Source organism: Plasmodium gallinaceum, assembly GCF_900005855.1.
Source record: "Plasmodium gallinaceum strain 8A genome assembly, contig: PGAL8A_v1_66, whole genome shotgun sequence".
Lineage (NCBI taxonomy): Eukaryota > Apicomplexa > Aconoidasida > Haemosporida > Plasmodiidae > Plasmodium > Plasmodium gallinaceum.
This window is the reverse complement of record NW_021628226.1, coordinates 221,377-245,064: the sequence shown is the minus strand read 5'-3', so window position 1 is coordinate 245,064 and position 23,688 is coordinate 221,377. Positions and strand designations below refer to the sequence as shown.

The following is a 23,688-nucleotide window of genomic DNA, read 5'->3' as shown; positions in this document are numbered from 1 at the left end:
AGTTTTTTTTTTTTTTTTTTTTTTTTTTTTTTTTTTTTTTGATAATAAACTTTTTTTAGAGATTCTTATCGTCAAATATGCAAATATAAATATTTTAATATAGAGAAAATATCTCTTTTATTTTATAAAAAAAGATAATTTATAAACATACATAAAATAAAAAATACAGAAGAAAATAAAAAAATATTTGTATATCTAAATTTAGAAAAATAAAATAAATAAAGATTCTAAAAAAAAATCGTAGAAATAATTAACATTTCTAATAAAAAAACAAAAGTATGTGATATATATTTTAACATCAAAAACACTATTCATAATATGTAAAGTAATTTAAAAACATTACCTAAAAAAAAAAAAAAAAATATATTCAAAAGAAAATATCTCAATTACAGATTTAAATACTTAAAAATTAATGTCACTATCTAATTTAAGCAATAAATTCTAATAACAAATGTTATAAACTTTATATATATTAAATTTTTTATTCATTCTTTATTGTTTTATGAAATTTACATGAAAAATTACCGAAGAACAAAAATTGTAAATTTTTTTTCTTTTTTTTTTTGAACTCCATTATAAATTATCAATAAAATAAGACAACATTTTTAGATATATACGTTTATATTATTAAATAAAATATGTGACATTAATAACGCAAAGTATATATACAAAGTAATGAGTCTGCCGTTCAGATAAAAGTAATATAATAAAGATAATAATTGTTATAAAAAAATTTATATTTTTTTTTAAGGACATTTTTTTATTTTGTTACTATTTTTCTTTTGAAATATTTTTAATTTTTAATCTTTTCTTATTTTTTTTAATTTTTTTTTTTTTTTAATATAACTAATGATTATTAATTTGATAACTTTTATATTAACAATCTTTTTTTTTTTTAACAATTATTTTGTCAAAAGGCAAGAATAAATATTTTGAGGTAAAATATTTTTATTAAAGATATCATGTTTTTATACGGTTTAAAGTTTTATTTTACATGTTAACGGTATGTTCTAAAATTTACATGATTATGAGCTGTAATCTCTAATTAGACCTAACGTATAAATTCATTTTAAAGGTATAGAGAAAATAATTTAAGGGTAAACAACAGATTTTTTTTATTTTTTTGTAATACTTTTTAATAATTGGGAACAAATATTTTATTTTTTTATTATTAAAAAAAAGTTAAATCTTTAGATATATGTTATTTATTTTAAATACATGATCCTTATGCATATGATATATATATATTTTTTAATTTAAAAAATATAAGTTTGTTCATTTCAACTATTTGCAACTATAAAAATATATTTAAGTTCCATAATTGAGTTTAGTACCAATAAAAAATATTATCTACATCTGTGAACTTTCCCTAATATAAGATAGATTGTAACTAAAAGTTTAGATATCCATATAAGGTATTTAAGAAGGTGCATACATTGACATAAGTATCCTAAAGAAGTATATTCTCCAAAAAAAAAAGGTTTTTAATTTTTTTTTTTTTTTGAAAGTGTTACATTGTTTTCATTGCTGTTTTTACATATATACGATGATTAATGACAATAATTTTCAAATAAATTGTAACTTGACATAAACCCTATAAACATAATTATAAATTTTAAAGACAATGTAAATGATAGATATTTATTTAACTTAGTACTTATTTAAGGATTTTAAATTCAATATAAAATAAATTCTTTATTTTATATTACATGTAATAGTTATAGAGGAATTATATATTATCTATAATAAATATTTCACAATCAATAAAATAAGGATAAAAAACATTACTTCATGTTCTTTATTAAGTGTTTATTATACTATAAAAGGTATTTTAAAGATGAGTTATTAAATAAGTTTATTAAAAATAAAATATAAGATTATTCTGAAAAAATATCTTTTTTGTATATAATGAAATGAGATACATTTTAAAATTTGAAAATCTTTCATTAATAATTCTTATTTTTTAATTGAAGAGCTATTTAAATATTTTTTATTTTTTTAAATAATTTAGTTTTTACTTATTTATTTACTGTTTTTTTTTTTTTTTTTTTTTTAATTGAAATAAAAAAAAATATGAACCATATCAACTATTATGACGTTAAATTATATTGTAACACTAGAAAAAATAGTATTTTCTAATAGAATTATTACGAATGTTCTAAGCATGTAAATTTAAGAAAAAAGTTGAAAAGTATATTTACATTATTTAAATTATGTTCAATTTTTCTAAACTTAAAATTCTAATTTTATAAATAATTATAATTAAAAAATAGTGATATATATATCTTTATTATAAAAATATTAACTATTGTTATTATTATTTAATTACTTCGTTTTGTAGTATAAAATAATGGACTTTGACTTTCATAAGTTAATTAAAGAATGTATAAATTAAATTTATAATTTAATTCCTAAATATATATATGCAATTTCAGATTTATATTCTATATGCAAATGATATTATATTCTTGCGTTGTTAGATAGTAATATAAAAACATGAGTATCAAAAACCCCTATCAATCACAAAAAAAAAGGCAAAAATAAGAATAATGTTTTTTTGAAACTTTTCATTAAATTATAAATAAAAATTAATTAAAATATCCAATATTCTTTTATAAAAATATTTATTTATTTAAATGATAAATATTCGCGTATTATAATCATTAAAGGTAAAAAAAAAATAATAATAATATTAAGAATTTTTTATTTTTTCAACATTTTCCTTTATTTAACTACATATGGATAGAATAAAATAGAAATTTTTAAAACCATTTTATATATTTCATTTTTTTTTTCAAAACTATATACCAGTATATTTTTAATAAAAAAATGGAAAATAAAAAGTTAAATGTATTTCCAATTTTTAAGAATAAGGAACATCAGAAAATATGGTGGACGAAAAAGAACGTTCATAAAATATTTGCTTAAATGTCAAATAAAAAATTTTAGTTAAATTATTTATAATTTATTATTTTGTATAATTATTACTTTTTTTTAATTAAAATATATATTATTGGAAGATTTATACACTAAATTTTAAATGAAAAATTAATACATTTCTTAATAACTATAATAATTTATATATGTCACAACAAATATCTTTTTTATTATTAAAAAAAACAAACAAACATTTATTATTCATTGTAAAAGAAAAATAAATGAAAAACAATATTTTTTAATATAATTCCATTATAAAAAGAAATAAATGCATTATAATTAATAATAAAAAAATTAAAATTAAAGGAGTATTTAGAAGATACTATTTTTTTTTTTCATCTTATAAAATTGAAAAAATTAACAAATATATATATTATTTTTGTTTTATTGCCATTATGCATATTTTTTTTATTTTTTTTTTTTTTTATTCATAAATTGAATTAGCTAATCTAATAATAAAATTATTTACATACTCAATACCAGTAAATTTGCTTTGTATATTACAATTACTATTTTTATATTCTTTAATTTTTTCAATTATAAGACGTTTAGTTTCATTACTAATAATGATATTTCCAGCGCTATCAATAGCATTTCCATCTTCTGAATACACTCTTTCTAATTGACTTTTTACAATACTTAATATATCTTTAAGTTTATCTGTATTTGAGATAACGCAACTTTGCATTTGATTCATGTTAAAAAGTAACTCTTTATAAGAAAGAAGATGACCCCTTGTTGAAACTAAAATTTGGAACATATTTGCTAATGTCTTTATATTATTTTTTATTATAATTTTTTCTTTAATTTCTCCTTTAGTGCGTTTTTGCCTCTTTACACTGCTAATGTATATTCTTGCTTTAGTAAGATATTCCTTTAATAATCCTAATGCATAAAGTAAGTGGTAATTATAATTTAATTGATCTAATAATTCAAATGATATAGATTTTCCATGTACGTTCATATTTAATGAACTAAGTTCCTCTAAAGCTTCCATTATATTATTAACTGGTAAATAATCTTTTAAAATATCTTTTATGTATTTTTGTTCTGTGTCAATATCAATACTTAAAATACCTTTATTTACTCTGAGTATTTTGTTCTTGTCTTGTTCTTTTAATAGCCACTCATTAGATCTCCATAAATTATAAAATATATTTAATCTATATTGACGCCACATAGTAAATACCATTTCAGGAGTTTTTATTACTTTATTTTCTAAAAAAAAAATTATTTTCTCTCTTATTTTACTTTTTAATTCTATCTGAACTTCACTTATAATTTCAATAGATTTCTTAACATATTTTATTTTTTCTTCATAATCATGTTTAACAATATTATCTCTTTCATCATTTCCATATATTTCTTCTGTTGTTAAAGTATATATAACAAATTTTATAATGCTTTGAATATTTAATTCATTAAGGACTGAATTTTTATGATAGCGTAATGCTTTTTGTATGAACATTTGAGAAGGGACACTTTCCGTAATAAAATCTTTATTTTTAGTTAGATCTCTTAACTGCCCTTTAATTTTTAGATTATTCGTATAATATTCTTCTAAATTTTGTACAATCGTGTGAAAATTAGTAAGGAAACCTTGTAAGTTTTCATAAAGTAAAAAGAGAGCATTTTTAATAAGAAAATCATTACTTACGTAAAATTTATATATAAAATTTTTAAATACAACTAACAAAGACTGATTTAGATGAATTACTACATTTACGTAGTTATGCTGGTGATTATAATCATTTTTTCGTATATTCTGAATCCTTTTCAATTCTCTTTCTAAAACATTTTCTATCTCCACATTTTTTTTGTCTTCATTTTGATTTGAATTTGAATTATCTTGAATAGATGGTAAACTTAAACTGCTAGTAGGTGTATCAATTATTTCAAAATCGCTTTCATCCTAAAAAAAAAAAATACATTATAAAAGAAATATATTTATGTCTAATTAAAATGAGCTGCATTAAAAGAAATTAAAAATAATCAAATTGTTATCTAAAAATTGAGACACTTGTTTTCCTCTACAAAACAATATAAATTAAACTATGGTATTAATGTAAATGTAAAAATATTACTGTCTCATATGCCTCATTTAATTCTCTTGATATTATAAATTCATTTTTTCTAGTCTTATCTGTAAGAAGAAAAATACTTATTAATATAACATAAATATAAAAAGGTTATTTGGATAATTATTACTTCTTGGTAACTGTTTTCTTGAACCAATATTAATGATTAAAAGCGCAATTACCAGCAATATCCGCGAAGTTTGATTGAAAGATTTTATTTTTATCATTTTTTACTATAAAAAATAAGTTAGAAAAAATATAAGAATGAAAATAATAAAATTCTTTTACTTTATTTTTTTTCTTTTTTTTTACACATATATATGAAAAGTAAAGTATATATTTCTCGAAAAAAATAATATTTCACTTAGAATAATTTGGAAGATCTTAGTAAACTTTAACGAAGGAATTAAAATAAAATTTTCTTATATATTGAAAATCTTAAGAAATAAAACTCCTTAAATTCTAAAATATCCTTTTGCACAATTTATCTTATAATGAAGAACTTTTAAAACCAATATTTTTTTTAAAATTAAATAACTTTAGAAAAATTCTAAATTTCATTATAACTTTAACAGTATTTTCATATTAATTTTACTATGTTTTTCTTTAAACATTAAAAAATTAAAAACAAATCAAAATTAAATAAATAAAGGAAAAATATAACTATTATATTAGTACAAATATTTAAGTTTCTTATTTCCTCAATTTCAATTTAAATCTTAGTTTTTCCAGGTGCAGCATATTCACACCTTTGATAAAAGGTCAATATTTTTATCTCTTAATGCTTTAAATATTTTTTTAACAACTTTTCTTTTAAAAAATAAAATAATATTTTTTACAGGGAAGTATATATTTCTCATTATAACGAATTAAATCATTATTTTAGAAGAATAAGATTAATTTAATTTAATTTCCATAATATTTTTTGACAAGACATGCACTTAATTAGGAAAATATATTAATAATTAATGTTCCCTACTAAAATTTATTTAAAAATAAATTTCAGTATATATTTATCTTTTATTAAATCAAAAAATAAGACAAAAATGTAGTTATTCTAATTTTCATTATAACTTATTTCATAAATAATAATTATAACAAAACTATGAGGAAATGAAAATTATTAATAATTTTTAGAATTTCTCAATTGCATTTAAATATACATGATTATTCATAAAAAAGTTACTTATAAAATGAGGAGAAAAATGAAAAAATATTTTTTTCATTTAAGCATTATTAATAATCATACAATAAAGGAGCTCTTGTAATTAAATAAAACCACTAAATGCTTATAAAAAAAAATTTAATCTTATTTCATGTTTAATATTTCATTTATTACTACTATACACACAGAAAACAATTTCCTGCACCTGATATAATATATATCCATTAAGAATCAAATAAAAATAAATGTATTTAATGATTTAATTTTCAAAAAATTCAACGTTTATATTAAAATAAAATTTATTAGATTGACTAAAGTACACTAATATGCATTAAAAATTATTCTTTTAACTACACAATTTTTTTAGCAACTTCACTGGATTAGATAATTGCAAAGAAATTAATTAAATGTGTAATGAATATTTTTAAAGCTTCAATAATATATGTGAATCACATAAAAAAGATTAAATTAAATTAAACGAAATAGCATTCCTTATTTTATGAAATATTAAAAAATCTATAATTTGAATTTCATTATGTATTTTTTACTCTTAAAATTAATGTTTCAGCATTATTAATAATGTTATAAATATCATATAATTTTAAGAGAGAAAATGAAAAACTAGGAAGAATTAAATGTATTACTTAAAATGATTTTACATCAATATAATTTATATATTTAAATACATAAATGTTTAGAATATTAGATAATAATTAGTATAGTTAACCTTTTTAAATACCAAAAATTGTAAAATAAACTTAAAGATAAATTATGCACAATGGATATTCAAGAGAATTCCTTAACAACTATCTAAAATAATTATAACTTTATATGTATATATATATTTTTTTTTTTTTTCAATTTTTAATAAAATTCTGAATTATTTTTTTTTACGGGAACTTTTTATTCATAGAGAATAAAGATTATTTTATATATTATCAATGGTTTTTTATAATAAATATTTAAATTTTAAAAAAAATGAGAAATTTTTATTTAAGTATTCTTTATTATAACATTAAAAATAATAAAAATAAAGAATTAACATTTTTAAAATATTGTATTCTCTATATGAAATGTACTTTATATTTCATGCAATTGCTAAAATATAAAAAATAAAATTTAAATTGTAATCAAAATGTTCTATTTTTAAAATAAATTGCTTTAATTACAAAAAAATAAAATATACAAAATTATTTTTTATATATTTATAATATATAAAAAAAAAAAAAAATTAAAACATATCACCAAAAATTTTAGTGAATTCCATTTAAAATAAAAAAAAAAAAAATACAAAAATAGCATATTAATTAAATATCACATAACATATTAAAAAGTCATATAACACATATTTGCATCTGCCGGGAATCGAACCCGGGTCACTTCGATGGCAACGAAGTATTCTACCACTAGACCACAGATGCTCAAATAATACATCTTACAAAATCTTTAAATATATTATTATATAAGAAAAATATCCCTAAAAATATATAATTATAGAAGTTCATATGAATTATATATAATTCAAAAAATGAATATACAAAATAAAAACTGAAATAAAAAAAAATCCTCTAAATATGCTTACAAACATATCCTCTTTCTGTTATATTCATTGTAACTTAAAACACTTAAAAAATTGAAATTATAAATCTTTAAAAAAAATTTTTGAATATTCACCATTTTAATTATATCATCATATTTACTCTAAATGAAAGTAAAATTTTCCAAAAATTTAATTTTTATTTTGTACTAAATTCCCTTATTTTAAAAAAAAAAAATTTATTTTAAATGTTTTTATAATAATATATTTTAATTTGTTTAAAATTTATTTAAAAAAATTTACACTTTTACTATAATGAAGTTTTTTAATTACGTCTAAAGTTATTTAAAACAAAAATGCTTTTTACTGATTTTTATTTGAAGTATGAATTTTAAAATTACAATATTACATTTAACAAATTTATCTTTTCTCTATAAAAGTAAAAAAATAATTTTCATTATAGCGATATATAAAAAAATTATTAAAATAAAAATAATTTAAAATGTTAATTTATTGTAATTATGTTAGAAATTTTATAATTAATATATAAATTATATTAAAACTTTTTAATTAATGAAATTTTTTTAATTTGTTTTCTATTAGCATAAATTTAAAGGAATATATTAATTACGTTAAACATTTGTTACTTGTTCTTTAATTAACCTTTTATAGTAACCTAATATAATATTAACGTAAATTTATCTAATAAAATTAGCAAATGTTTATAAGATTAATGAAACATGAAAAAAATAATTTTATTTGAAATTATGCTATTTTTCTTATTATTTTTAATTCTTAACTAAAATAAAATTTAAAGTAAAAAAATACTTAAAATGTATTTGAAAAAGAATTTTCATAAATTTTTTCCTTAAAATTTTTTTCTTTTTAAGGATAAAATAATTAAAATATTAAGTATTTTTAAAAGTAAAAGTTAAATGTAATTTTTTAATCAATGAATTTTAATTTATGTTTTCAATTCTAATCAAATTAAAAATTTTAACTTTAAAAAAAATAAAATAATAGAAATTAATTTTATTTAAAATTACCACTAAAAAAATTTTAGTGAGATACAATTATGACAAACTCATATTAAAAATATTTTTTAAAGCATATATTTTTTAAGTACCTGCACAGATACGAAATACAATATTTGATCTTTTACTGCAAAAAATATTTTATTTTAAAGTTAAAAATAGAAATTTTCAATTTAATAACATTTGTAAAAAAAATATATATTTATTTTTAAGATTATTAAATAAAATTACGTATGCTTTTTTTTATAAATATATATATCACATATAAAATAAAATAAAAAAAATATCATAAAAAGAATACGGTTTTTTTACTTTAAAGAGTTTAATAATATAAAGGAGGATTTATTGTTATAATTATTACATTAAATAAATTTGTATTATATTTAATCTTAAATTATCAAAATTGTAATAAAATCTTAAAATTTTATCACAAAGGAAATTATAATATGGTTAAATAATAAATAAATTTTTTAATTTATTTATTGTTATGTTTTTACTCTTGAAAAGATAACCTAAATGGGCGTGTAGCTCAGCGGTAGAGCAGCTGACTGCAGATCAGCGGGTCCATGGTTCAAATCCGTGCGCGCCCTTTTTATAATTCAATATAAATTAATGTTTTTTTCAAGACGATAATAAGTTGAAATCTTTATTACATAAAAACACTATAGTTACATATTTAATTTATAATTCTATTATATATAAAAAAAATTAAAATTTTAAATATATATTTTTTATTAAGGAATCACCCTTAAGGAAAAATTGTGTATATATAGTAATATAAATTTTATCTATTTTGCAGTTATATATAAACATATGAATAAGAAAATCATATTATTGCATTAATTTCCTAAATATTTTAACATTAATATTGCTTAAAATAAAATATTTATGTAATTAAAATATTAAAAATAAATTTGTTAAATGTATTTCACTTTAAATAAAAATCGTATAAATTCTTCATGCGATATTATTTTTGTTAAGATTGTTTCACAATATAAAAATTTAATTTTTATGTTATATAATTATTTCACTTATTTAAATATTTAATTACATTCAAAATACATTCTAAAATCAGTTAAAACATTCCATTTCTTCGTTAATAATAAAAATTAATTGTTTCTTAATACACCAGATGGGACTCGAACCCATAACCTTTGCCTTAGGAAGGCATTGCGCTATCCAATTACGCCACTGGTGCTAACTTGCCTTAGTAATACTTCGTAAAATTATTTATTTTTGTATATTACATTATTCATATTATCATTTATTTTACATATGTAAAATATCAATTGAATTTTTTGTTTTTATTAAAGAAAAAAAAAAAAAAAAAAATCCATCAAGTAATGAATAGTATAAAAAAAAAAAAAGAATATTAATTATAAATTAAATATAAAAAAAACTTATCTAATTTTAAGGTTTAAAGTTATATAATTTCAAAGCGATTTTTCATAAAACTTATTTTATTAATAACTCCGTTTTTTAATTAATTCTATTATTAATTTTAAAATAAAATTTTTTTTGGATTATTTATACTTGTAAAATTATTAAATTACGTACAACTATAAAATTTTAAAAAATATAGAAATAAAAATTGATCAAAAATATAAAATTTTATTTAGAAAATTTCTATTTTTTTTTTTTTTTTTTTGAATTTATTTATCACATAAGAACAATTTCTTAAACATAAAAAATCAAAAAAATATTTCAATTTTAACATTGTTGATTAAAATATTTAAAAAAAATTTATATATTATAAGAATTTAAAAATATGAATTATACAAAAAAGACCAAAAAAAAAAAAAAAGATTATCTCTTATATGGTGAAAAACACTTTATATAAGAATACAATATTTTAGACTTTTTAAATTATAAATAATTTTACAATAAATGTAAACGGGCCTATGGCGCAACGGTAGCGCGTCTGACTCCAGATCAGAAGGCTGGGGGTTCGAATCCCTCTGGGCTCAAATTGTTTAATTAATATTATCTAATTATATATTAATATGAATTTTATTGAATCTATGGTAAATCATAAAATTATAAATAAACATTTTCCTATTTTATTTTTCATACATTTTATATATATTGATATAAAACAAATGTCCATGCATAACATTAAAATAACATTAAATTTTCATTTCTCAATGAAAATTTATAGAGGCATTTTGAGAATTTTTTTTTTATATTTTAATATTAATTAAATATATCCCATTTTTTTCATTTTATAAATATTTTTACGAATAAAAAAAACATGAAATCTTTATTGTTTTAAGCAATAAAAAACTCTAGAAAAAAAAGAATTTTTTTGCAATTTTATGATATATTCAAAGGTGATTATTTTATTCTTATTTTTGCATCTTTAGAGAATATATAATTTCATCATCATTTATCTTAATCTTATAATAATTGTATTTTCTAGTAAAAAATATTTTTAAAAAAATTCCATTTAAAATTAATAAAAAAAAAATATAATTTAAACATGGAAAATAAATTAAATATTCATATGAAATATAAGATAATGCAGGAATTTTCATGTTAGCAGTTTGCATCCTAAGGTACATTTTGTATTTTCTTAAATTCCTTCATGTTTATTATAAAATACAATAATTAATCGAAATTATAATTTTATATAAATACAATTATACTTTAATCTAATGTATTAAAATAATATAGGCCGGGCAGGAGTCGAACCCACGACCTCCCGATCCGTAGTCGGGCATTCTATCCAGCTGAACTACCGGCCCTTATTCAAGAAAAATAAAACTTCTTTATTATCAAGTAAAAAAAAAAACTTTAAACTATTCCCTTAAAAATACATTGAAATTTCTTACAAAAAGATTGTGTAATTATAAATTTTAAAATTTAATCATATAATCAAAATTATAGTATTACCCTTTTTTTATTTTTTTTCCCTCATTACTTGTTTTTTGATCATCAAACGTATAAGCCTAAATGTATGAAAAATAAATATTTATTGAATGGCACTTGTATTTTATAAATAAAATTTATGAAAAAATCACATATAAAATTTATAGAAAATATTATTAAGTTAATAAGTTTAAAAACAATAAATTTAATTATATAAAATTTTTTTTACTTTAATATTATACAATTATCTATTTGCAATTAAAAATATTTTAAATAACTTTATAAAAATTCTTTAAATGTATCTATTAAATTTTTAAGTTTATTATTGAATACATTTTATTCTTTTTTAATTATTAAATATTTTTTCCTTTTATAAAAAAAACTTTATGAAAAAAATTCTACACTTTTTAATTTTTTTTTTTTTTTATATAAATATGAAATTGCAAGAAAAAGGTGTGTATATTTGCATTTGTATGTATTAAATCATGATAGTTTTATTTTATTTAATAAATATAAATGTTTATTTTCATATGTTCTTTGAATATATATAGAATTAGTAATAGTAGACATTATTTACTAGAATAAATAGAGAAGACAATTATTATTTTAATTATTATATAATTAAAAACATAATATTTACATTTACGATTAGCATAAAAATTTACTTGTAATTTTTCTTTTAAGCTATTTAATGAAAATGAAAATGAAAATGTTTAATTTTTTATAATATTATTACATTATTCACCTTTCATTAAAAATTTTTTTAATTTTATATATAATGAACTTATCAAAATTATGTTTTAATAATTTTTGTACTGCATATATTAACATATAAATGTGAGAATTCGCTATAATATCAAATTATGCATTAATATAACCTATAAAAAATATAATTAAAAATAAAAATATAGAACTTGTATAGTATTTCTATAAAAATATAATCCACCTAAAAGAAAAAATTTTGCTTAAAATAATACATAAAATTTTACTTTTTAATTATACTCATACAATTATCTAGCTGTCTTTTACCATGAATATATTCATTCTTGTTAAAAATTATGAAAAAAAAATTTAAAAGTTCTGCTCTTTCTTATTATATTATTATTTTTTCATTGTATTCTTTAAAACAAATATAAAAATATTTTTTTTTTTTTTTGTATTTAAAAGATATACATTTATAGCTATTTATATCTATTTTAATTCTATTATTTTCAATCTTCCTTTACTATATTTAATAAAAATAATTTTTCCATTTTTTTATAATTTTAAAGGAATATGTAATTTTTTTTTACCTGTTATAGTTATCCAATGTTAATAAGTATATAATATTATAAAAATATATAAAATTTTAAAATAAAAAGAAAAAGAATATTAAATGATGAGCCTTATGATATAGTATTATTACAAACTAAAAAAAATACAAATAAATAAATTTTATTATGTTCTATCTAATTTCTTTTAGAAGATGATTTTTATAAAAAACTGACATAAACAAAAAAGTTAGAATGTCATTAAAATGTTATAATTAAACAGTTGTCAAGTTAGTAAAAATATACCTATTAAAGAGTATAATTCATTCTAGTTCATATAAATAATTAACTATTTTATTTTATCATACATTTTTTTTTTTCTTTTCATAGAATTATGATTTACAATAGTTGATAAAAAGTTAATCATAACATAAAGAAATTTTTTTATAAAAAAAAAGAAAAAATTGTAATAACTCATTTGTTCAAACTATAAATATGTTCTAAAAAATATGTAAACATTTAAATAGCTTTTTGTTTGGAAATATTATCTTTCATATTAAAGAATAAAAGGATTGTTCTCAAATATATTAAAAAAATTTTAATTCCTTCAAATATTTTTAAAAATAGCTTTTTTTTTTTTTTTTTTTTTTTTTTTTTTTGTTAATAACTTTTAAAAGCTTTAAAAATATATATTTTTTTAAAAAATATCTCCAATAACTAAAAAGTATTTAAACTAATAGTATAAATCAAGTATAATATAAAAAATAATTTTAATAATTTTCTTAAAATTTTTAATTACAATTCATATTTTTTTTTTTTAACAAAAATTATGCTTAAACCTTTGTAAAATTAATAAAATAAACGATTTTTAAACTATATAAAGAAGAAATGTTTTTAGTAAAAATTTTTTTATAAAAAAGTATATAAGAATGAAGTTATGTGAAAAAATATGTGTATATGAAAAATTAAAAGAACAATATTATCTTATCATAAATTTTATATGAAGAAATATATTATATCTTAAGCACTTTAGTACTATTGGAATAATTGTAAAATTAATATTATATTATTCTAAAATAAGATGAAAGGAGAAAATTTTATGAAATGTAACAATTTATTTAACATTTTTATCTTTTCAAAAAGAAATAAAATTCATTGTCATGCAAATATAGATTTTCTTAAAAATGCATCACTTTTATGTTTAATTTCTTATTTTTAATTAAAATAATTTCAAAATAAATTTAAAATTACTTTAAAAATATTTAAATTTTTAAAGAAATATTTTAAATTTTTAAAAATTAATTTTATATTTATATGATAGAAATAACCCTGTTAAAAAAAATTTATATATAAGAAAAAAAAAAAAAAAAATGAGAATAACTGTAGATATGATAAATGAAGCAGATCAATCTATAAATCCTGTTAATGAAAATACTATTTCTTTAAGAGGTTAAATATAATATAAATACATAATAAGTAAAATTAAACTTTATTTTTAAATAAAATTTTATTCTTTATAACTTAAAACAATATAAATGATTAAGCTATAAATATGTAAATTTGCATATTATATAATATTAGAATTGGATTATTTTTTTTAATAATTTATAAAATATACATATAATAATGTTGGAATTTAATTATAAGCAAACAAATGAAAATAAATTTTTGTACATTAATTTTAAAAAATTTTAAAAGAAGATTTCATTATTTTTCTTTTTATTTTTTTTTTTTTTTTCAAGGAAATAAAATAAGTGTAATTGAAAATTTAGGAATTACTAAAGACTATTTTGAATGTATTGACTTGAGTGATAATGAAATTATAAAATTAAATAATATACCATATTTACAAAGATTAAAAACATTAATATTATGCAATAATAAAATAGCTAGAATTGACAGTGATATATTTGAAAATATACCTAATTTAAATTCATTAATTTTAACTAATAATAAGGTGAATATGCAAATATATTTTTAACCTTAAAAAATTAACATAAATTTATTATGAATGAAAAAATAAAGATAGTAATGTTTTTTTATATATCTTTTTTTTAATTTATATATTTATAAAAAAGAAAATTTAATTTTTTACAGTTAGAAAAATTATCTGATCTCAACTCACTTTTTAAAGCCAAAAATTTAACTAGACTTAGCCTAGTAGAAAATTCTGTTTCAAAGTAAGAATATAAATAGATATATTTTTATTTTTATCTATATTGTTTTATTTATTTTATTATTTATTTATTAATTTTTTTTTTTTTTTATAGATTAGAAAACTATCGTGAATATTTAATTTTTAATTTGCCTTCATTAAAATATTTAGATTTTCAAAAAATAAAAAAGAAAGATAGAGAAGAAGCTTCAATAGCAATGAAGAATTTTAATTCGAATAATAAAGGTTTATTACATGAAAATTGAATTATATAATAATTTTAATAGTATAAATAATGCAGTGAACTTTTTATTATTCAATTTTTTTGACTTATTACTTTAATCCTTGATTCTAATTATTTTTAATTTCTATATTTCATTTTAACTTTTTAGTAAATTCCTCAAACGTTTTATTTATTTTATATATTATTTAATTTTTTTCTTTTTTTTTTTTTTTATTATACAGAAAATAGCGAAGTAAACTAATATTTTATTATTTATTTATTCCCATTTTATTTTATTTTTTTTTTTACATTAACATAAGTATATTATTCCCAAGCATAAGAGGCTCAAAATAAGAATGTTAATTTTTTTTTAAACATTTAAATCTAAAACTTATTTTAAATCATAAATTATATGTGTAACTTTGTTTATGTCTCTATGTTTCAATAAATATATCATTTTTTTTTTTTTTTTAAATTAAATAAATATAATATAAAAATAATACAAGAATTTTATATATATATTTCTTTTTTTTTTTTCAAACAAAATCAAAATTTTTTCTTGCTATTACTTTGAAATTATGAAGATATGATGTATTTTACGCACAATTTTTTAGTAGAAATTAAGAATTCATTTTATTTTTATTTGTTTTTTTCATCCATTAAATTTTAAAATATAAAATTATTTTACAATAGTTTTAATTTAAATTAAAAAAAATATAATTATAAAAACTTTTTGTTGTAGAATTCTCTTCTATTACAAAACAATTTTCTTAAAAAAATAATTTGAGTAATTAAAAATACTCACGATTATATTTACGTTTTAAGAAAAATTTTACAAAATTCTTAATTCTATGCACATGTAAAATACTATGGGAATTATAACAATTTGAAAAAGTTTTACAAGAGAATAGAATCAAAAAAGAAAAAAATTAAATCAAATAAAATATAATAACATATTTAAATTATAAAAAAATGCAATATAAATAATTAATAAAAGGAAAAAATGACCAAAACATGAAAATAATTTTAATATTTGTTTATTGTTTTATACTTAATATTATTTGTTTATGCTTTAAAATAGATAAAATATATGAATCCAATAAAAAAAAATTATACTTTTTTACAAAAAAAAATATAATTAAAAGACCTAAAACAGGATCAAGTATATATAATTGTATAAATAGTAAACTTAATGATGATGATGAAATAGAAATTAGAGAAAAAATAAAAAAAGAAAATGAAAGAAGAGAAAAAATTAAAGCAGAAAATAATTCATATGTTAATTCTAATTTTAAATATGTAAGTAATAATATTCCAATTAATGTGGAAAAAAAATACAGTTATGAAAGTTTTAAATACAGTGAAGAGATAGCTATGTATGTATTTTTTGTAATTAATCTATTTAAGCATGAGCAGTTTAAAAATAAAATTTATAAAGAATCTCTTGAAATTGAATCATCACAAAATATAAATAGAATACAATCAGATGATCTTTTTGATAAAAGTAATAACACTGTTGAAAGGAACAAAAAGTTAGTAAAAAATTTTTTAAACAAGTTTGGCGATAGTTTCAAGTTTTTTAATTCTCACGAAAAAGTTCAAAGAGAAGATTGGGCTAATATGTTCAAGCTTGAACAAAACGATAAAAATAATTTTTTTAAAAATGTAAAAGTAAAAAGTGAGAAAACCAAAGAATATTACTTTGTTATATATTACTGTAACTGGAAATATGAATGTATGGCTCTTTATAATGCTTTTCATAATATTATGAACAATGCATATAATAATGTTAATTTTTATAATATATTTGACAAAAGAGATAAATGCGAAAATATAAAAGAAGATAATGAAAAAAAAAATGAATTAAGCAAATCTGATATTGAAAAAATAAGGGAAATGTATATTGAAGATTTACAAAATAATGAAACAATGGATATAGAAAGTTTAATTAAAAAAGACAAAAAATTAAATGAGTGTAATAATGATCAGGATCAAACAATGAAAAATTCAACTGAAAATGAACAAACAAATGAAAGCAAAGAAAAAGGGAATACAAATAATAAAATTAATGAAACTAATTTATTCCATAATGAAAATGCAAAGAAAAATAATAAAACATTTCAAGATATAATGGAAGAAGAAAAAAAAAAATTAGATGAAGAATTTTTTTTATATGGTTATTCAAAATATGAAAACATTGAAGAAATAAAAAAGGAGGAAGAAATGATAAAGCAGACAAAAAAATTAATAGAAGAAGAAAAATTAAGCCATACAAAATTGAATAGTGAAAAAGACTTTAAAAATATTCTGAAAAATTTCTATATTCAAATAAAAAACTATAAAGATTTTTATAATTATCATCATAAAGAAAAAAATATATTAAAAAATGATATTAATTCTTACAAAAATACAGAAAAAATATCAAGAGAATTTTTTATAAATAATGATAATTCAAATATCACCCAAGTTAGTGAAGAAAAAAACAAAAAGGATGAGAAGCAAGAAGTAAATATAAATGTTATCTTCGTTAGATTAAGTAATAGTACAGTAATAGGAAAAACAAAAAATATTAAAAAAAAAATAAAAAAAAAGTGGATTTATTCTCAAGAAAAAGAGATAAAATTTTATGAATTAATTTTATCTGTCATGCTTAATGAAAACATTTATTATAAAAACATACCTCATATGGATATATTTTCATTAAGCTATGATAAAAAAAATTTATACGATTTTTTTAATTTAATTAATAGTAATATAAAGCATAGTTTTATTCACAGAAACAATGTTTATGACATATTTAATAATGTTATTAATGATCAAATGGATATCTATAATTTTAATATATATGATGAGAGCTTATATAAAGAGCACGAATTTATACAAAATGAAAATTCAAAAGATAAATTAATAGATAATGAAGTGAAGCATAAGGAATATATAGAAAACGATGATATAGTTTTAGAAGAGTTAGATTCAAATTACGAAATAGATGATTTAAAAAATTATAAAGTAATATATGATCAAAATGAAAATAACATTGATGAAAGCAACAAGGAGCTAGAAAAGGAAGTCGATCAAATGCGAAATGAAGAAGGACTAAAACTTTCAAACAACAGAATGAAAGAAAAAAAGACTGATAATATTCAGTATAAAATTATGAAAAAAAAGCATAATAAAAAAGAAAAAAGCAAATATGAAGTTTTATTTAAACAAAAATATACAAATATATTTGTAAATAATATTCGAAGTAAATTATTAATTGAAAAAGTTAGTTCTATATCAAATGTTGATATACATGCTAATTATACAGTAGATACTTTTAAAGACTTGCCATTAAGTGATATTTTAAAGAATACATATGTGCATCAAAACTTTAAAATTGATAAAAATTATGTTTATTATTTGAATCAAAGAATTCCAAAGGAACTTTTTCCATTTATTCTTCAATTGTCTTTAGCCTTTAAATATGAACATACTACTATTATGCTAAATGCTCCTAAAAAAATAGAATTTGAATTTAGAAACGTGTAGATAAACATATTATGTCTTTGTATGTTAAAAATAAAATTAAAAAAAATATATATATAAAAGAGAAAAAAATATATATTTTTATATATTGTAATGTTTAAGAACCTACTAAGAAACTTTAATTCATTTGTAATAATGAAAAAAATTACATGTACAACTTTAAAAATTTTATTTTTCAAGTATTCTTATAACTTCTGAAAAATTACCAAAACAAACATGAAAAACTCAGATGTATACTGCAATAGCCATTTAAAAATATTATAAATTGTAAAAATATTTATAGAATAAAACCAATTTAATAATAATAAATATGTTCTATAAAATTTAATATTTTTATGTTTTCATTATCTTGGAGTTAAGTTATAAAAAATAAAATTTTACAATAAAATAAAAAATTATGAAACACTTTAAACTTTCGCTTAATTTAAAGTAATACAACAATATGTCATTCGAATAACTGAACAAGTATATTTTTCCTCTTTTTTTTTTAATTTTATTTTATTCATATTCAATTTTATTATTTTATTTTATTTTATTTTTTTATTTTTTTTTTTTTTTTTTTTGATATTTTTAAAATTTCGCTAATTTTTCACAATAAATTTTCCTTAATATTAGAAAAATAATAAAAAAGCTTTTTTTTTATTTATTAATTAGAAGAATGTCAATGAAATTTTAAACTTAAATATTATTAAATTTTTTTTTTAAAAAATTTATAATTATTTGCAGAAACATTTATATAATTTATTTTTCTCTGAAGAAAAAAAAAAAATAAAAAATAATTCATAAAACCAACAGAAAAGTATTTAAAATTATCTTTGCTTTAAATGAAAAAATGTCAAACAATATGTTTCTTTTTTTGTATATTTTGATATGTTTATAATATTTTTTTTTTTATGTAATATACCTCTATTTCTACAAATAAATTATATTTTGTTTATAAAGGAATAAAAAAAATATATAAAAAAAAAATTTGATAATTTATTTTCATTTTATAAATTATCTAATAATTATGATCATTTAGAATTTATAATCATTTTTCTCTTTTCTTCTTTTTAAACTTGCATATTTAAATATAGTTGCTAATTCTAATAATTCTGATTCAAAGTTGTTTTCATGGCATAATTGTAAAAATTGATCTACATCTACATATTCAAGATAAGTTCTTAGAAATACTAATGATTCTTTTAATAACTCTTTACTCATATATGAATTATTTTCATTTTTTAATTTCATCATTTTATGGCATAACATAATAATTGTTTCATTTGTTAAGTGAAAAATTTTTTGAACTAATTGATTTTTATTATCTTCTAATTGTTTTATTAATGCTTCATTTTCATTTTTAGTTTGTTTCCTTTTCAATTTATTTTTTTCCATATCATTAGATTCTTTTTTTGTAATCAAATTATCTATACTCTCATAAATTAAGCGTAAAACATAATATTCATCTGGAAAAAAAAAAAAAAAAAAAAATAAAATAAAAAATTATATAAATAAATAAAATATAAATCTATAATACAACGAAAAAATAAAATAAATAAATAAAAGAAAAGAATAGTAAATGTAAGCTAATATTTTTACCTAAGTTAGAATCGTCTAATTTATTAAAAATAAAATGAATAACAGATAACTCATTAACTATTTGGTTTTCAACCAAAATATTAACAATCACATTTAAAAGAACAGAATTGTTAAAATATGTATAAACAATATTTATTATTTCTATATCAAATTGTTTTTTATCATCTTCCGATTGAAAACAATCTGAATTTTTATAATTTAAAAATATGACTGAGTGATTATTAAAAACTTTTTTTAAAGATGAAACATTTGATAAATCAAAAAATATTAGTGACTTAAAAAAAAGGATTAAAATATCATATCTATTCCAGAGAATAGAATTTCCATAGAAATCCTTTTCAAAAATATGACTGTCAAATATATTTACATCTAGGTTATCCTTTGATATTCCATATAATTTATCAATATTTTTTTTTATATTTTCAAAAAAGGGAGGAATTTTGTTTAAGTGAGGTTTTTCACTTAAATAATTCATAAAACATTGAATGAATGCATTAATTTGATTTTTGAATGTACTTATGGAGCTTTCTGTGTTATCTTCTTTTTGTATATCATAATTTTGATCTTCGATGTTATTAATTTCATCAAAACAAAATTTTAATATTTCATTAAAAATAGAAAATTCATAAAAATCTTCATGTTTTTTATCATTAGAACATTTAAATTTATTACAGTAATTTATAACAACTTTTGGAAGTAAATTTTCAACTTCATTTTTATAAACTAATGAACAAGATTTAAAATATAAATTTCTAGTCCACTTTTTATGATATTTCTTTTTCACATTATATATTAAATTTGTAAATTTTTTTAAATTATCTCCTATTTCTAATTTTTCTAATTCTTCCTTGAAAATAGAAAAATCAAAATCAATTTCTATTTCATTATTGTCGTTTTCATCATTATCACTTTCATCATAATCATATTCCTCTTTTTCTTTATCATTTTCATCACAATTATTATCTTCATCCGAACTATACTTCACATCAGCTTCAATACAAAAGGGAATTTTGCAATCACTATTTTTTAATTCATTCAATGTCCTTTCATTTTTTGTTAGTACAACTTGATTTCTTTTTATATTACTAGAATTTATTGAAGATTTTTCTTCAATTTTTTCCTCTTCATCTATTTGTTCTTTAACTTCTATATCAACTAATTCTTCTGTTTTTCTTTTTTTTCCTCCACTTAATTCTTCCTTTTCTTTTGCTAATTCATTATCCAATTTGTGCATTTTTTCTTCTTGAACCTTCAAAATTTTATTCATATCATTAAATTTTCTTTTAAAAAAATTTTCTTTATTTTTCAATAATTTATTTTCATATACAAAGAAGGATAACATATAAATACATAATTCCATAAATAAATAAAAAGATTCATTATCTAATTTCCCTATTTGTTTTAAAATATATTTAATACATCTAATAATTACACTTCCTAAATTTTTATTTATTAATAATAATCTATGAATTAACGATATGTAAAAATAATAATCTTTTTCATTAAAAGAAGATAATAATTTATTTATAATACATTCTATTAACACATTATTATATAATTTACTTTGTAATTGAATATATATACCAAGTATTTTTGAGCTGAAATCAACACTGTTTTTATATAGATCAATAATATGCATAATATGCTCTTGCATCAACCATATATCATGTACATTTTTATTATCATCATCTTTTTTTCTAAAAATTATTTGTAAACTGCTTATATATTCTTCACATTCAAAATTAACAAAATATTCTATGTTAACACATTTTTCAATTATTTTTTGTAAACTCATTTCTTTGTTTTTTGAACTATGTAATGACAAATTATCATTATTGTTATTACTGAAATTATTATTATTGCTAATATCATCGTTACTATTATTATCTTTTTCATTACGATCACTTTGATTGTTAATATTGATCATATTATCACTTAATATATTATCTTCATATATAAATTTATCTTTGTTATTTTCATTATATAAAAATACTTCTTGAAATATTTGTTTTTGATAAAATCTATGAGTTGCTACACTTTTCAAATTATTTTGTATATAATTATTTAATGCATCTTTTAAATAAAATAATCTATCATAAAAATTATCACTATGAATAATACTATTAATGTAAATGTATATGTATTCGATTGTAGCTATATCATTATTATCTATATCTATATTATCTATACAATGTTGTCTCTCTTCTATTAAATTAAAACAGTTATTCAATAAGTCATCTAATTCATCTTTATGTTTGTCATATATCTGTTTAGATATATAAAAAAAATTACTTAAAAATAAATACAAAATGTTATCTCCTTTTATAAATTTTTTTTCTTTATATAATTCACTACACAATTCATATATTTTTTTAAATAAATTTAAACAGTAACTAAAATCAAAAAAATAACAACAACTTAATCCTATTATGCATCTAAACCATAGCAAACAATGAAGTAAATTTTTTTTTATAAAAACTTCAATATTATGATTTAATTTTAATAAAATTTGCAATTTCAATTTTTCATCATTTTTAGTTATTATACCCAAAATTGTTGCATAAATTCCTATTTTCATTGGCATATAAAAAATACATTCTAAAATAGTATCAACACACTGATTTATTTTACTTTTTGATATTCTTTCACATAATTGAAAAATATCATCACTATCAATTAACTTATCACCTATTTTAATTATTTCATTTTTTAAAATATGTAACTCTATTTCTTCCATCGGTATTAAAAAAATAAACCTTTTAATTTATAATATACTTAAGTAAAAACTACTATTAATTAAAAAAATATATTAAAAAAAATGTATTTTTATTAATAAGATAAAAAAAGAATATAATTCCTAATTAAAATTATAAATATGATTTTTTAAAATATATAAAAAAAATTAAAAATATAACATATTAAAATATAAAAAACAAATTAAGATGAAATTTATATAAAAAATATATTAAAAATATTAAAAAAAACCTTCATATAATTTATTTTAAAAAAATTATTCCATGTATAACAATATAAATAAAAATTGTTCAAAAAAAAGTATAAGAAAAAATTATTATAAGAAAAAAATTTATAAAATAAAATAAATAAATATTAAACAAGGGGAAGTTGAAAAAGATAAAAAATTTTGTTAAAGTTAAAATAAAATATTTCATATATTTAAAAAAAAAATAAAATCATATAATTAACAAAAAAAAATGTCATAGGAAAAAAAAATATAACATTAAAAAAAATATTATAGAATAAATAACTAAATAAAATAAATAGGTAATATGATAAGTAAAAAAAAAAAAAAAAAAAAAAAAAAAAAAAATATT

General features: G+C 16.9%; 4 protein-coding genes and 5 non-coding genes across 9 annotated transcripts; 4 read left to right on the top strand and 5 right to left on the bottom strand.

Annotated features, from left to right (window-relative positions):
* Positions 1-3,361: 3,361 nt before the first annotated feature.
* Positions 3,362-5,242, bottom strand: PGAL8A_00176800 (hypothetical protein; the record flags this gene model as incomplete). Its single annotated transcript, XM_028670091.1, has 3 exons — positions 3,362-4,849; positions 5,022-5,080; positions 5,146-5,242. 3 exons carry the CDS (start codon positions 5,240-5,242, stop codon positions 3,362-3,364), a joined length of 1,644 nt encoding a protein of 547 aa, XP_028526877.1.
* A 2,288-nt stretch (positions 5,243-7,530) lies between these two features.
* PGAL8A_00176700 lies at positions 7,531-7,601 on the bottom strand. The gene has a single exon. It is a non-coding gene; the product is annotated as a tRNA-Gly (tRNA).
* Positions 7,602-9,269: 1,668 nt separating this feature from the next.
* PGAL8A_00176600 lies at positions 9,270-9,341 on the top strand. The gene has a single exon. It is a non-coding gene; the product is annotated as a tRNA-Cys (tRNA).
* Positions 9,342-9,875: 534 nt separating this feature from the next.
* On the bottom strand, positions 9,876-9,949 carry PGAL8A_00176500. The gene has a single exon. It is a non-coding gene; the product is annotated as a tRNA-Arg (tRNA).
* A 697-nt stretch (positions 9,950-10,646) lies between these two features.
* On the top strand, positions 10,647-10,718 carry PGAL8A_00176400. Its single transcript has one exon. It is a non-coding gene; the product is annotated as a tRNA-Trp (tRNA).
* Positions 10,719-11,421: 703 nt separating this feature from the next.
* PGAL8A_00176300 lies at positions 11,422-11,495 on the bottom strand. Its single transcript has one exon. It is a non-coding gene; the product is annotated as a tRNA-Arg (tRNA).
* A 2,744-nt stretch (positions 11,496-14,239) lies between these two features.
* PGAL8A_00176200 (U2 small nuclear ribonucleoprotein A', putative) lies at positions 14,240-15,509 on the top strand (the record flags this gene model as incomplete). Its single annotated transcript, XM_028670090.1, has 5 exons — positions 14,240-14,318; positions 14,612-14,826; positions 14,967-15,049; positions 15,140-15,270; positions 15,490-15,509. The coding sequence occupies 5 exons, from the start codon at positions 14,240-14,242 to the stop codon at positions 15,507-15,509; spliced, it is 528 nt and encodes a 175-aa protein (XP_028526876.1).
* Positions 15,510-16,261: 752 nt separating this feature from the next.
* Positions 16,262-18,778, top strand: PGAL8A_00176100 (conserved Plasmodium protein, unknown function; the record flags this gene model as incomplete). The annotated part of the gene is made up of 1 exon (XM_028670087.1): positions 16,262-18,778. The coding sequence occupies one exon, from the start codon at positions 16,262-16,264 to the stop codon at positions 18,776-18,778; it is 2,517 nt and encodes an 838-aa protein (XP_028526875.1).
* A 1,014-nt stretch (positions 18,779-19,792) lies between these two features.
* Positions 19,793-23,093, bottom strand: PGAL8A_00176000 (conserved Plasmodium protein, unknown function; the record flags this gene model as incomplete). Its single annotated transcript, XM_028670086.1, has 2 exons — positions 19,793-20,223; positions 20,357-23,093. 2 exons carry the CDS (start codon positions 23,091-23,093, stop codon positions 19,793-19,795), a joined length of 3,168 nt encoding a protein of 1,055 aa, XP_028526874.1.
* Positions 23,094-23,688: the final 595 nt, after the last annotated feature.